The sequence below is a fragment of the Pelobates fuscus genome, chromosome 5, assembly GCF_036172605.1.
Source record: "Pelobates fuscus isolate aPelFus1 chromosome 5, aPelFus1.pri, whole genome shotgun sequence".
Taxonomy (NCBI): domain Eukaryota; kingdom Metazoa; phylum Chordata; class Amphibia; order Anura; family Pelobatidae; genus Pelobates; species Pelobates fuscus.
Window position 1 is genome coordinate 124,153,351 of NC_086321.1, and position 15,296 is coordinate 124,168,646.

A 15,296-nucleotide genomic window follows, 5' to 3' on the forward strand; every position below is an offset into this window, starting at 1 on the left:
GGACCTTTGCTCGTAATGAAGCTTTTTGCAGAGCTGAATGGACGGAATCCCAGGTATCATGAACTGATTCTAAACGGGTGTTCAAAGCAGGAATTTCCGTGTCTGAGAATTCAGAAGGAAAAACAGCGGGGTGATAACACTGATTAACAAAGAATGGACTATGATTAGAAGATTCATGAGTGGCGTTGTTCCTGGCGAACTCAGCCATGGGTAAGAGCTCATACCAGTTAGACTGATTGGCATTTATAAAGCAACGTAAATAGGCTTCTAAAGACTGATTCGCCCTCTTTGCTGCTCCATTTGTTTGAGGGTGATACGCTGACGAAAAGGAGAGTTCGATGCCCAATTGTTTACAAAAGGAACGCCAAAACCTAGAAACAAACTGGGTACCTCTGTCAGGTACTATGCTTTTGGGTACACCGTGCAACCGAAAGATCTCTCTCAAGAATATTTGAACTAGATCTTGAGCAGATGGTAATTTTTTAAGTGGGACAAAATGTGCCATCTTTGAGAATCTATCGATAACCATAAGTACTGTATTAAACCCGTTTGAACTGGGTAGATCCACAATGAAATCCATGGCTAAGTGGGTCCATGGAGCACTAGGTATGGGCAGTGGTTGTAACAGTCCAGGGGGCGATCTAGGAGGAACTTTAGAAACGGCACATATTTGACATGCCCCAACATAATCTTTGATATCGTTTCTAAGAGCAGGCCACCAAAACTTCCTGGAGATGGCAGAGAGAGTTTTATGGACTCCAGGATGGCCCGCTGTGAGGTTGTCATGGAACATATCTAGTACCTTTTTTCGGAACTGAGGTGACACATACAGTTTGTCCGGAGGTTTTCCCACAGGTGCCTGAGTTTGGTCTGCTATTATGGCACAGAAGAGTGGAGAAGACACTTCGGAAACTGTAGTGGCAATGAGGCATTCAGGAGGTATAATAGGATATATCTCCTGTTCCGGAACTTCCTCTGTCTCAAACTGCCTAGAAAGTGCATCTGCCTTGGTGTTTTTAGTACCAGGCCTATACGTAATTACGAAATTGAATCGGGAGAGGAACAATGACCATCTAGCCTGACGAGAGGACAGTCTCTTAGCGTCCCCAATATAAGCCAAATTCAATATGATCAGTAAAGATCAAAAGTGGCTCTTTGGAACCTTCCAAGAGATGCCTCCATTCCTTAAGGGCAAGTACAATGGCCAAAAGTTCCCTATTCCCTATGTCATAATTCTTCTCCGCAGGTGTGAGTTTGCGAGAGTAAAATCCACAGGGATGTAAAGGCGTATCAGGACTTTCTCTCTGAGACAGAATGGCTCCAACTCCTGCCTCTGACGCATCCACCTCTAGGATAAATGGTTTGGTTGGATCAGGATGGGTCAGGACAGGTGCTGAGGAAAATAAAGATTTTAACCGTTCTAATGCCTCTCTTGCTTCTTTGGGCCAAGATATACAATTTGCTCCTTTTTTGGTTAAATTGGTTATAGGGGAAATCACGGAGGAAAATCCCTTTATGAATTTGCGGTAGTAATTCGCAAAACCTATAAAGCGTTGAGTAGCTTTAAGGCCCTTGGGCAATGGCCACTGTAAGACTGCCTCCAGTTTGCGGGGATCCATCTGGAAACCAGACGGAGATATAACGTATCCAAGGAATTGTATCTCCGTTTGGTCAAACTGGCATTTCTCCAGTTTACAGTAAAGACCGTTCTGTAACAGGGTTTTCAGTACAATTCTCACATGTTCGTGATGTGTCTCTAGGTCTGGGGAATAGATGAGAATGTCATCCAGGTACACTAGAACGAACATGTGAAGGTAATCTCTTAGGACATCGTTAATAAAATCCTGGAATACCGCTGGAGCGTTACATAATCCAAACGGCATAACCAGGTACTCGTAATGTCCCATTCTTGTGTTAAATGCGGTCATCCATTCGTGACCGTCCTTAATCCTGACTAGATTGTAAGCACTTCGGAGATCGAGCTTAGTAAAGACTCGAGCTCCCTTCAATCTGTCAAACAGCTCTGATATAAGGGGGATAGGGTAGGCATTTTTTATGGTAATCCTATTCAAACCCCTATAATCGATACAGGGGCGTAGGTCTCCTTCTTTTTTAGAGACAAAGAAGAACCCAGCCCCGGCTGGTGAGGAGGATCTACGGATATGACCCTTTCTGAGAGCATCCTTTATATATTCTTCCAAACAAAGATTTTCCTGGGGGGACAAGGCATAAACGCCTCCCTTGGGAGGCATGGTCCCTGGTAATAAATTTATAGTACAGTCATAAGGTCTATGAGGAGGTAACCCTTCTGACTGGACCTTGTTAAATACCTCTTTTAAATCCATATACTGCGGTGGTATTTGTGTGGTCAAGGGAGGTGCAATAGGAACATTAATGGTACCAATAGGTTGTGGGATTTGCTTAAAGCAAACACCTTTGCATCTCTCACCCCAACTCACAATCTCTCCTTCAATCCAATCCAAACGTGGATTGTGTTTCAGGAGCCAAGGGAAACCGAGTATTATCGGACATGTAGGTGAAGATATGATTTGAAAGGTCATTTCTTCAGAGTGGAGAATACCCACTGAGACAGTGATTGGCAGAGTTTCGTGTGTGATGAAAGGCTGGGTAAGAGGCCTTCCATCAATGGCCTCGACTGCTATAGGTTTCTATTTTTGTCTTAAGGGCAGGAGATGTTTTGCAGAGAACTCTTTGTCTAGGAAATTCTCCGCTGCCCCAGAGTCAATCATAGCCTCACACTGAACAGTGGTCTTCTTAAAAGACAAGGTAACTTTGACAAGGAAACGGTCCTTAGTCAATTTAGGGGACATATACATCACACCTAAGGTCGGTCCCCGTACGTGCCTTATGTGTGCAAGTTTTCCGGCCGAACCGGGCATGACAATCTTTGATGTCCCTTCTTGCCACAATACATACATAGCCCTTCGTTACGTCTGTGTTGTCTCTCTGCCTCAGTGAGTTTAGCGCTACCCAATTGCATGGGTTCAGGTTCTGGAAGAGGCGCTTGGCTACTCACCACTGGGTTAGAGAAACGAGGAGCTATAGACAAATTAGAACGTCTGTTACGTTGTTTGTTTTTCTCTCTCTCTCTGAGCCGGTTATCAATGTCTATCATGTAGGCAATAAACTCATCAAGATTAACCGGAAGGTCTCTAGCTGCGGTCTCATCTTGTATACTCTCAGCTAGACCTTCAGAGAAAGCAGCCACCAGACCACTATTGGTCCAATCAACCTCAGACGCCAATGTCCTGAACTCTATGGCATAATCGGCTACAGAACGACTGCCTTGCTTTATTCTCATAAGGGCTTTGGCAGCGTTCTTCTCCCTGCCTTTAGGTTCAAACGTAGCCTTAAAAGCTGTGAGAAAGGCACTGTAATCACGGGCTACTGCGTCACCACTTTCCCATAAGGGGTTAGCCCAGGTTAAGGCTTTTCCACTTAATTGGTTCATCAGATAGCCTATTTTTGATCTATCTGTTGGGAATGAACCTGGGGAGGCCTCAAAGTGGTATTCAATTTGGTTTAAAAAACCTCTGAATTCTTTAGAATCACCTCCATAACGAGGGGGAGGTGACAGGGTTATGGACGGTGGTTTATGTGGTACGGGAACCACTACAGGTGGCGGAACCACAGGTGGTACAGGAGGGACCTCTAAATAGGCTGTCCTCTGGAGCAAGGTCTGAAATGCCTGGGCAAATTGGTCTAACCTGTGGTCCATATCCTCCACCCTATTTTCACAGGCGATCATATGTTTGCATAGTTCTGCAGGATCCATGGCCCTGTCGTAATGTCACGGCTAGTAATGTGGTCCAGCACGCAGAAACTATGTAAACATTTACAAAAGTAAGAAAAGGAAAATAACAGGATAGAGCGTAAACTGGACCTTAGAATGGCCGGACTAATACGCTAGAGACAGAGAATGGTCAAAGGGAAAGCCGAGGTCAAGGAAGCCAGAAAATACTCAATACCGATAAAACAAGCCAAGTCAGGGAAACCAGAGATCAGAATAACCAGGGAAACGCCAAGGATCAGGATACCAGGAAATCAGAATCACGGAAATAGCACTCTCAGGAAATCAGGAAACTGAAACCACGACAGGGCAAAGTACTGGGAAAAGCTAGGGGTTTAAATACCCCTCTGTAGGCTATGATTGGTCAGAGGGCGACCTCTGACCCCAAAACGTGCGTGTGCGTTGACGTCGTGACGTCACGCACACGTTGGTATAATTCTCGGGGGCGGAGCTACTCTTAGGCGCGACCACGTGGTCGGCGCCATGTTTGATTCGGGCGTGATGCCCGGAAGAACGGAAGGAGCGGTTCCCGGCTCGCCGACGAGCAGGTAAGCTTGTGTTGTCGGTGCGGCCGTGCCGGTCGGGCACGGCCGTGAGGCTCGGCGGGCCGGTGACCGCAACACAAGCTTATATCAACAAGAGAGATCAGGATGGGTTCCCCTGGAGGCCCCAGGCTGGTTGCATGTTAAGAAAAGCAGATAAAAGCAAGGTCAGAGATTAACCAAAAGATAGGAGGAGATGAGATAGGCAACATGAGATACCCAGGTTGCTGGTGAGATAAGTAGTGTATTAGGGAGGCCCACCTATGTACCATGGTGAGAGAATATGGTAAAGCCTTTTCCTGACACAGTCCCAGAGTTCAAACTAGCCCACACCAAACAGGTGTAGATCAGAGTCCCACAGCCGAGGGGTGGAAGTTGGGCCACTGAGCCTCGGCAGACGGGGAGACACTGCAATGGATTGCGTTGAAGACTTCTTGTGTGTCACTCCGAGTAGTAAAGGGGCGCGTTTCTTTCCTCTCCGCTATGTTGAGGCCTGGTGTGCTTCTGCAGCTGCGAGCTTCCTCTGTCGGCTTGGGGTTGGCACTTGCAGTGAGTGGTCACAGGGCTGGCTCCAAGCCGGTCAGTAAAATGTTTCTTTCACCTTGCACCTGAAATTCTCGAAGCACCTATCCAGCCTGGAGATGATGTCGAGTTTACCCTCTGTGGCATCAGGGACCCACGCGGTGGATTCGCTGAGGTGTATAATAGCTATCGCGATGTAGCCTCGAGCCCCAAGTTGGTCAGGTCAGCTTACAGAGAATGGACCGGGATGACCCCCACCGGTCCAATGGATGGGAAGGTAACGGGGCATCCGTTTCATGTTGAATGCTGTCGAGCACCCTCTGTCCAGGAGATCGGCCGCCTCCCCAGGCCGGTGCACACCAGGCCGCATAATCGAGGTTGAGCAGCAGGTGGGTTGTTTAAGCTTTAAAACCCCTACAGTGGGTTGCAGTTAGGTCTGAAATTAAATTTGTCGCTTTAATCCTTCCCACTGGGGATGAAATGAGACCCAAAACTGTATGTTTTTGTAGTATAGGAGAGGAGCTCTAGTGAAGCATGTCTCTCAACCATGAAGGCCCCGCCCCGCACCCTCCCGTTTTTTTTTTTTTGGATTGTGAGGACAGGATTTATTAATTTCTCCGATTTCCAAGATTAGATTAGAATTTTAGGAGTCCTCTTTTTAAAAAAAAATTAAATTGCAGAGCATTTGCATGTTACTTGTTACATCATTTATTGGAAGTATCTGATACTATCAATAAATGTTTTTGTACATTCACTATACTTTGTAATTTAAGTGCAGTATCTTTATTTAATTTTTGGTTGTATAACATTTTTAAGGGTTTGGGATTTCTCATTGACACCAACACCACTGACTTCTAAATGCCATCTTAGGTATATATATATATATATATATATATATATATATATTTGGAAGGCTGAGCCTGTGGTTGTGGGAGGGGCTTGATTTCCCTACTTAAGGATCGCCAGACCTCTCCTCATTACCTTTTTTGGTCTGGCGATTTGCATACCTGGAGTTCCGTCCGCAGCAGATCGCCATTATGCTTACCTTTCCTTGTGGATACCTTACCTGCTCTTAAAGTGGCTGCCCGGTTCAAATCTTTTCAGACGTCCAAGGCCTCCGGGATACTTCCCCTCTCCTCCGGTCTCTTCCGCTTACTGTCTTGAAGCTGCAGTAACAGTGAGTTGGTTGACCTTTGTGACCCTGTCGCAGGCGCACAGCGTCATCACGGGCCAACTTTATTCTCAAACTTACCTCTATTTTGTGAAGTCTTTAGTTAACTTCCATACGAACGTACGGTGCGGTAGTTTGACTAATTATTCTCCTGCTTATTGGTTCATATGAATTGGTTTTGTGAGTTTGCGCTCGCCCGTTCGGCCCTTTGTTTCATACGCACGAACGTTACTTACGATTCGTACAACATGTCTATCAAAGTGTTCGGTTAAGCGTGGAGCATTCGGTTGTTATGCGGCTCTTTGCTCCCCTTGGGGGCCATTCGTATAATTACAACCAAAGGCCCTATTATAACATTTGCATAATTGTATGTATATGCTTAATAGGCTGCTGGCCTCTAGAGGCTATAGGGGAGTACTGCACATTTAAAAATGTCTGATCAAATGCTTTTCTGTTTAAATTTAATTGAGCAGCGCATTGATGCTGAGTTTGTTCTGTCTATTAGATATGTTGTAACAACATGTGTTTTATAGGTTTTCCGGCTTGAACCTTTCTTTTGGCTGTGCCTCTTAGGGTTTTTTCAAGTCTCATAGGTTCTGGTTGGCTCAGTTTCAATTGTCCCACTTGCTGTAGGTGGGTCTTTTTTAGTTCTGTCAATTAGTAGTTAGTTATCCTTTTTTGGAGGTTCTGATGTTGGTTGTATTGTATTACAGATTGAAGTCGCTCTGCTATTAAACTATCATCTCCTCTTTTTCGATTTCTACGATTTCACATTGGTTAGTGGTTTTTAGATTTGTTTTGGGATCCACGATCTGACCCTCACTGCCTAGATAACCTAATTTATTTATTTCTATGTTATTAGGTACTAGGCCCCACTGGTTCTACTACCACTTACGCTTTGCTGGTTCATTTTAGGCCTAGTCTATTGGCTGGTAGGTATCCCATATTATTTAGTTTTCTGCTATTTAACAGTCACGATCTGGGTACTACAACATTGCTATTACTCTCACTGGTATTGCTCGGGTTCCAACTACTCTGTCCTACTCTATACCCATCAGATACGGCAGGTATGTGAATCCAGTGGCCGTTACACCTCCCCCCTCCCCATCCTGCAACTGGTACTAAGGTAAGAATTTGTCTACTGGCTGATAGGTTTCAGAGTCAGCTTATTTAGTTTTTCTGGCCTTCTTGCTCAGAGGTACTCACCCCCAAGGGCCATCTCATAGTTAGTCACCTCACATGGTGGTATAGAGAGGGCCCTCCCCCTGTCACTCCCATGCTATCTTTTGCTTTACTGGTCACCGAGAGGCCAACACCTCGCCACATTTTTCGGTGGCCACAAAATCCCCTGGGGCCAACACATAGCTAGAGCCTCTCAATTAGTAGGACTCCCCTCTCTATTGTTAGATAATTTCTTCGCCACTTGGCATTAGGTAGCTAGCCAGTACGATATTATAACTTTTCGTCCTATCCTAGCATGTCTGAACTGCCAGAAGCTATTGAGGATTTGTAAATTCCCAGCACTCCTGCAAGGTCCATCTCTCCATCTCACGAAGGGGACAATGCCAGCCTGTCTTCCCTCAGGTCTTGGACCATACCTAGGATCACGGCCGAATTAAGGCGTAGGAACATTCCCTACCCTGCCACTGCTAGGAAGGCTGAACTTCATAGACTGCTCAACACCAACACGGATAACACCGGGGCTGGCAAGGGCCCCAGTGGTGCCCAGTCATCCGACCTCCAGGCCATCCTATCGTCATTGTTGTCCTCATTGGGACGGATTACCGATAGGCTGGACCATTTGGATGCTAGTGATAAACCAGGGGCACCATTGACCAAGTTGTCAATTCCTGAGTTCACCCTGGCCTTTGGTATTTATAGGGATGTGGTGTGCTCAGTATATGGGGCATAAGGGCATAAGTATGGCATAAGAGGTACATCATTTTATAATTACCATAGATTGTTCTCCGCGAAGGTGTCTGCAGCTCTGGCTCAGTTAAATTTTCAGACGGACTGGAGTCAGTTCAACATGGAGTTGTTTTGCAGGCACTTCACGGCCTCAGGTCCCCAGCTTGTGGTATTTGCTCTTCATCCTCACATGACACAAACCTATGTCCTAATACCCCAGAGCTGGGTGCTACCTTTCCTTTCCCGACCTCCTCAGCTAAACTTGAGAAGGTAATTAAGGACAAGCTTGGGCGTAATATTGTTTTTCTGGGTAAATCCTAGATTTGCAACAACTTTAATGCAGGTTACTGTGGATTTAGTGTTTGCCGGTTTTTGCATGTGTGTTCTTTTTGTTTTAGGGCACATGCCAAGACAATGTGTCCAAATAAATTGTTTCCCAAACCCTACATGGCCTATATCAATGTTACTTGTTTCGCCGACTTATTGCATAACCATCCCTCACCCCAATTGGTGTAGTTTTTGGTAACGGGTATCATTTACATGCCATCCGGTAGAATGCAAGAACCTGCTGTCCACCCTTGCCAATCCAGTAGCTGTTAACACTCTGTTACAGATTGAATTGGACTAAGGTTTCCTACTTGGACCGTTTAGTTCCCCACCTTTCTCAGTATGGAGAACTAACCCTATAGGTCTCTGGTAAAAGTTCAGCCAAGCAAAGGTTGATTTTCGACCTCTCTGCTCCCCAGTCTTCCATGAACTCTAGTCTAAACTCTCTCATTCCTTCAGAGGAATTCTCCCTTCAAAAACAACAAGATGTGTGAACACAACCCAGTGAAAAGAAAATATAAATGAAAGCAAACCAGGACTTCCCCTATATCATAGGTGGAGTATCCAGGTAGATCCCCGAAGACTTCCTCTTGTCTTCAATAGGTATATGCAAATAGGATAGGGGACAATCTGCTAAATACAAATAAAACAAAACAGCATAGCGTATAACTGTGTGGAGACTGGCACTGTTATGTATTCATAATTGGTCACTCACAAATTTGTGGAAATAAAACAGCCTTGAGTGATATATTTTTCCTTCAGTGTCCAGAATGTTGTCCCTCCTCACAGTTTCATCAATCCATAGATGTATATATCTCAAGAGAGGGAAAATATATACAAAAAATGTAGTGCACTTCCAGAGTATGAATAAAAAAGTATTTAATAACTTACATTCAAGTTTAAAACAAACAGCATGTCACCATAAAGCGTCCTACGCGTTTCGTCCTTAGCTTGGACTTCCTCAGGGACTTGGTGTCAATAAAGTGCAATAAAATACAATAGCAGCAATAAAATATATCCCTCCCACAGTCCTTTTATACATCCCCATTCAGTGTTGAAGTTCTTTCAGCTGATGTTCGATTTTCTTTTTCGCGGCATGGGGCCGGATGACGTCATCACGTACGTTGCGTGCGTTCCACTTGCGTTTCACGGGACCGGATGATGTCATCGCGTGCGTTGCGTGCGTTCCACTTTGCGTTTCACAGACCCGGAAGTGGGTCGTGATCGTTGGTCACTCGTTCTATTACACTGACTCAAAGTATATACAAGTGGGTGGACAAAACGGGGAGGGGGAAAGGGAAACAGTTAAGAGAGTTCTCTGGAAGGCACTATCTTTACAAGGCAGATGTGAAATAAAAAAACGAAGAAAACATATATTTACATTACAATCTGAGTCTGTAAATCTCTTAGAATGTAACCCATTTTCACAATTGAAGAGTGCAAATCTATATAAAGATATATGTTTTTCCTTGTTTTACATCTATGTACAATTTATATAACTCATACCCAGAAATATATATTTTTGTATACCTAAGACTATATAAAGGAATCTTTAACTAGACATCTCATACAATTACAGTGTAATATGCATTATACATATGATGTACAGATGATACTGTAGTTGGTGAAACCCATTTTCATTGCACCTTTGTCTCATTCTTCTTATAGAAAAGAGATATATATATCTCTAAATCAAAAAAGGGGAATATATTAGAAAAAATGTTAGGTTGTATGAATAAAAATAAGAATAAAAATGCAAATAAAAATAAAAATAAAAAGATAAAAATAAAAATAAAATAAAATAAAAATAAAATTACAAAAATAAAATGAAAATGAAAATGCATAAAAATAAAATTAAATGTGAAAATAAAATAAAATAAAAATAAAGATAAAAATAAAGATAAAAATAAAAATAAAAATAAAAATAAAAATAAAAATGAAAATGAATAAAAATAAAAATAAGATTAAAAATAAAAATAAAAATAAAAATGAAAATAAGAATAATAATAAAAATAAAAATAAAAATAAAAATAAAAATAAAAATAAAAAAATATAGAATATATAGAAAATGAAAAAATAAAGATGAAAATTAAGTTAAATTAGAAATGAGAATAAAATGAAAAAATGTATATACATAATAATAATTTTTAATTTTTGAATGAGAGAAAAGTGCAATGATTCCCAAACATTCCACAGAAACAGAATATGAAATAGATGGTGCATTTAGTCTTCAAAAAAACTCCATAAATCTATATCTAAATTTAGACCAAGGGGTTGGAGTGTTTTTAATTAATTGATCCAAAAAGTCTCTCTTTGAGAGAGCTTTTTGGTCAAATCCCCTCCTCTCCAATATGGGTCCACCTGTTCTATACCCAAAAAACTGAAACTCCGCCAATCAAATTTATTGCAAGTATTGCAATGTAGTGGTACTATATGTTTCGTTGAATTTTTCCTGATATTATTTTGATGTTCTAATATCCTCTCTTTTAGTTTTCTGCATGTTCTCCCCACGTACTGTTTCCCGCAAGGGCATTGTAGCATGTATACCACATTTTTCGTATTACAATTTATATTCGATTTTATTTTAAATCTCTCTTTTGTAGTAAAGCTTATAAATTCTTTTTTTTGGGTAAATTTTTGGTTTTTGCATGCTTTGCAAGAATTGCAGGGGTTAAAACCACTGATGTTTAGAGTCGTACTTTTGCGTGGAATTTTTAGAGCATAACTTGGTGCCAATAGATTTTTTAAGTTTTTTGTTCTCCTGAAAATGACTGGTGTTTTTTTTGGGAGCACTTTCCCCAAAATGGGATCCTGACGTAAGATATCCCAATGTTTGTTGAGAATCTTTTTTATTTTCCAATGTTGTGTGTTATATTGGGTCGAAAAAGAAAAATTATAGTTGTCCTTAGAATGTTTTTTGGGATTAGATACTATTAAGTCTCTTCTGTTCTTTTCTCCTATTTCCTTAATTTCTTTGTCTAGCAAAGTTGTTTCATATTTTTTTGCCACAAATTTATTTTTTAAATGTTTGGCTTGTTCCCTAAAGTCTGAATTCTTTGTACAATTCCTTCTCACTCGTATTAGCTGGCTTCTTGGTATGGTCTCCAGCCATTTATCTTTGTGACAACTTTTTCTGTGAATAAAGCTATTACCCTCCGTTTTTTTAAAAAAACATTTTGATTGAATCTGATTATCTTCTATGAAGAGATTTAGATCCAGAAAGTTGATGCTAGTGATATTGGTTTCATGTGTAAATTTTAAACCATAGTCATTTTGATGGATGTAGTGTATAAATGATGACAAATCTTCGTGTGAGCCTCGCCAGATTAGTATTATGTCATCAATAAAACGTTTCCATAGGACCAGGTTCGCTACCCAGCTATGCCCACTCCATATGTGGTTGGATTCCCAATCCCTCATATATATGTTTGCATAGCTGGGGGCGAACCTGGTCCCCATGGCTGTGCCGGTGGTTTGAAGGTAAAATGAATCATCGAAGAAAAAATAATTATGTTTAAGAATATAGTGGATACTATTTAAAATGAAATTTCGAAAGTTTGGTGGTATATTTTCATCTTTTTCCATAATACGTTCCACTGCAACTATACCTTTGTTGTGTTTTATTATTGTGTATAGTGACGTGACATCTATGGTCACCCAGACATAATCGGGTTCCCAAATTACATTCTCCAAAATTCTTAAAACATGGGCAGTGTCTTTTAAGTAAGAAGGTGCTTCTTGTGCGTATTTCTGAAGGTGGTGATCTACAAATTCTGATAGATGGGCAGATACGGAGTTAATGCCACTGATAATTGGCCTACCTGGGGGGGTTGTGGGGTTCTTGTGTAGTTTGGGAAGAAAATAAAAAATGGGTATTATTGGAAAATTATTGAAGAGATATTCCTTATTGTTTTTAGAAATTATATCATTTTTATATGCTTGTTCCAATAAAGATCCCAAGATGGTGTTAAATCTTTTTGTTGGATCTCCTGTGAGTTTAATGTAAGTTTCTATATCTCCCAAAATTCTATGTGCCTCATTCATATAGTAATCTCTGGTCATGATGACTATAGCCCCCCCTTTGTCAGCTTCCTTTATTACTATGGTGTCCATTTTTTGTAATTTAGTTATGCTTGCTCCAACCCCTTGGTCTAAATTTAGATATAGATTTATGGAGTTTTTTTGAAGACTAAATGCACCATCTATTTCATATTCTGTTTCTGTGGAATGTTTGGGAATCATTGCACTTTTCTCTCATTCAAAAATTAAAAATTATTATTATGTATATACATTTTTTCATTTTATTCTCATTTCTAATTTAACTTAATTTTCATCTTTATTTTTTCATTTTCTATATATTCTATATTTTTTTATTTTTATTTTTATTTTTATTTTTATTTTTATTTTTATTATTATTCTTATTTTCATTTTTATTTTTATTTTTATTTTTAATCTTATTTTTATTTTTATTCATTTTCATTTTTATTTTTATTTTTATTTTTATTTTTATTTTTATCTTTATTTTTATCTTTATTTTTATCTTTATTTTATTTTCACATTTAATTTTATTTTTATGCATTTTCATTTTCATTTTATTTTTGTAATTTTATTTTTATTTTATTTTATTTTTATTTTTATCTTTTTATTTTTATTTTTATTTGCATTTTTATTCTTATTTTTATTCATACAACCTAACATTTTTTCTAATATATTCCCCTTTTTTGATTTAGAGATATATATATATCTTTTCTATAAGAAGAATGAGACAAAGGTGCAATGAAAATGGGTTTCACCAACTACAGTATCATCTGTACATCATATGTATAATGCATATTACACTGTAATTGTATGAGATGTCTAGTTAAAGATTCCTTTATATAGTCTTAGGTATACAAAAATATATATTTCTGGGTATGAGTTATATAAATTGTACATAGATGTAAAACAAGGAAAAACATATATCTTTATATAGATTTGCACTCTTCAATTGTGAAAATGGGTTACATACTAAGAGATTTACAGACTCAGATTGTAATGTAAATATATGTTTTCTTCGTTTTTTTATTTCACATCTGCCTTGTAAAGATAGTGCCTTCCAGAGAACTCTCTTAACTGTTTCCCTTTCCCCCTCCCCGTTTTGTCCACCCACTTGTATATACTTTGAGTCAGTGTAATAGAACGAGTGACCAACGATCACGACCCACTTCCGGGTCTGTGAAACGCAAAGTGGAACGCACGCAACGCACGCGATGACGTCATCCGGTCCCGTGAAACGCAAGTGGAACGCACGCAACGTACGTGATGACGTCATCCGGCCCCATGCCGCGAAAAAGAAAATCGAACATCAGCTGAAAGAACTTCAACACTGAATGGGGATGTATAAAAGGACTGTGGGAGGGATATATTTTATTGCTGCTATTGTATTTTATTGCACTTTATTGACACCAAGTCCCTGAGGAAGTCCAAGCTAAGGACGAAACGCGTAGGACGCTTTATGGTGACATGCTGTTTGTTTTAAACTTGAATGTAAGTTATTAAATACTTTTTTATTCATACTCTGGAAGTGCACTACATTTTTTGTATATATTTTCCCTCTCTTGAGATATATACATCTATGGATTGATGAAACTGTGAGGAGGGACAACATTCTGGACACTGAAGGAAAAATATATCACTCAAGGCTGTTTTATTTCCACAAATTTGTGAGTGACCAATTATGAATACATAACAGTGCCAGTCTCCACACAGTTATACGCTATGCTGTTTTGTTTTATTTGTATTTAGCAGATTGTCCCCTATCCTATTTGAATTCTCCCTTCAGTATGCCACCATTGGTAACACCATTGACGCAATTCTGACTGCAGGGATGGGGGCATGGCTCAGTAAGACTGACATCATTAATGCCTTCAAGTTCCTCCCAATCTATCCTTCTTTGTGGCATCTACAAAGTGTTAAGTGGCAGGGTTCTTACTATTTTTTCTCGTCTCACTTTCGTCTCCCAGGATTTTCAATATCTTCGCTGAGACCTTATGCTGGCTACTGCTCAACGTATGTAGATGCCCCACAGTTATTCACTATTTAGATGACTTCTTGACTATTGAGAGTAACTTATTTCCACCCAGTAGCCTGAGAGCCACGATCCAGCTTTTCCAATACCTGGGACAGAATTTACATGTTGATAAATTTCCTGGATATCACACTAGAATCCAATGATTCTCTATGATGACAGCACTGACTGCGCATGCGCACATAGCTTCATGGTATGTTACAGTATGAGAACCAGGAAGTAAGATTCCCTGCTCTCATACTCAGAAGGTCTTGGAGGTGTGTCTTGATGCTGTGCACCCAAGCCATCTAATTAGTGAACTAAAGGGTTTTGGGGAGTAAGGGGTGGAAGGGAGGTCTGCAAACACTATAAGAACTTTAATAAACTTCCTGCAAGTTTTGCGCTGTGTAATACAGCTCATGGTGAAGTCTGATTGGACAGTCGCAAAAAGATTGTGTGTTACATATACCCCCAAAGAAAACATGCAAAACACATTAAATGCAAATTTTATTTGGGGTATATATACTAAATTGCCATTTCTTATTTTTAATGGAATGTTTCTTTAACACTCGTGGTTTATTCATTACACCAGAATTTCTATACTTTAGGCAAAATAAATATAGCTAAGAAGATGATTTTTAAAATGTTCTTTTTTAGCCTACAGTTTCCATTGTTTGATTCTCCAAAATTCCTTATTTACCAAATTAATCCCTGTATGTCGCCTCTGTCTGCACATGCTTTTACTGCCATGCCCTTACAGTAACCTGTACTAAATGTTTTTCTGTTCATTAATTTCAATTTCTGTCTATAATGTAGATAACAAGCACGGAACGCAACATTGGGAGAGCAGCGATCATATTGTCAAGGTAAAATGTTTCATTTTAAATTCTTGTCCTGAGAAGTTTGAAATAATGGGAAATTGTTAGTGCCATGTAAAAATATGTGATAAAACTGAGTTTACAAATAAGT

General features: G+C 40.0%; 1 protein-coding gene across 3 annotated transcripts in view; it reads left to right on the top strand.

The window, feature by feature from the left end:
* Positions 1 to 15,296, top strand: part of TMEM116 (transmembrane protein 116) — a 78,005-nt gene that overhangs the window by 34,285 nt on the left and 28,424 nt on the right. For all 3 annotated transcript variants that reach the window (XM_063454231.1, XM_063454233.1, XM_063454234.1), the window contains one exon: positions 15,144 to 15,193. In XM_063454231.1, coding sequence (XP_063310301.1) covers positions 15,144 to 15,193 — 50 coding nt within the window. The remainder of the gene's footprint in view (positions 1 to 15,143; positions 15,194 to 15,296) is intronic.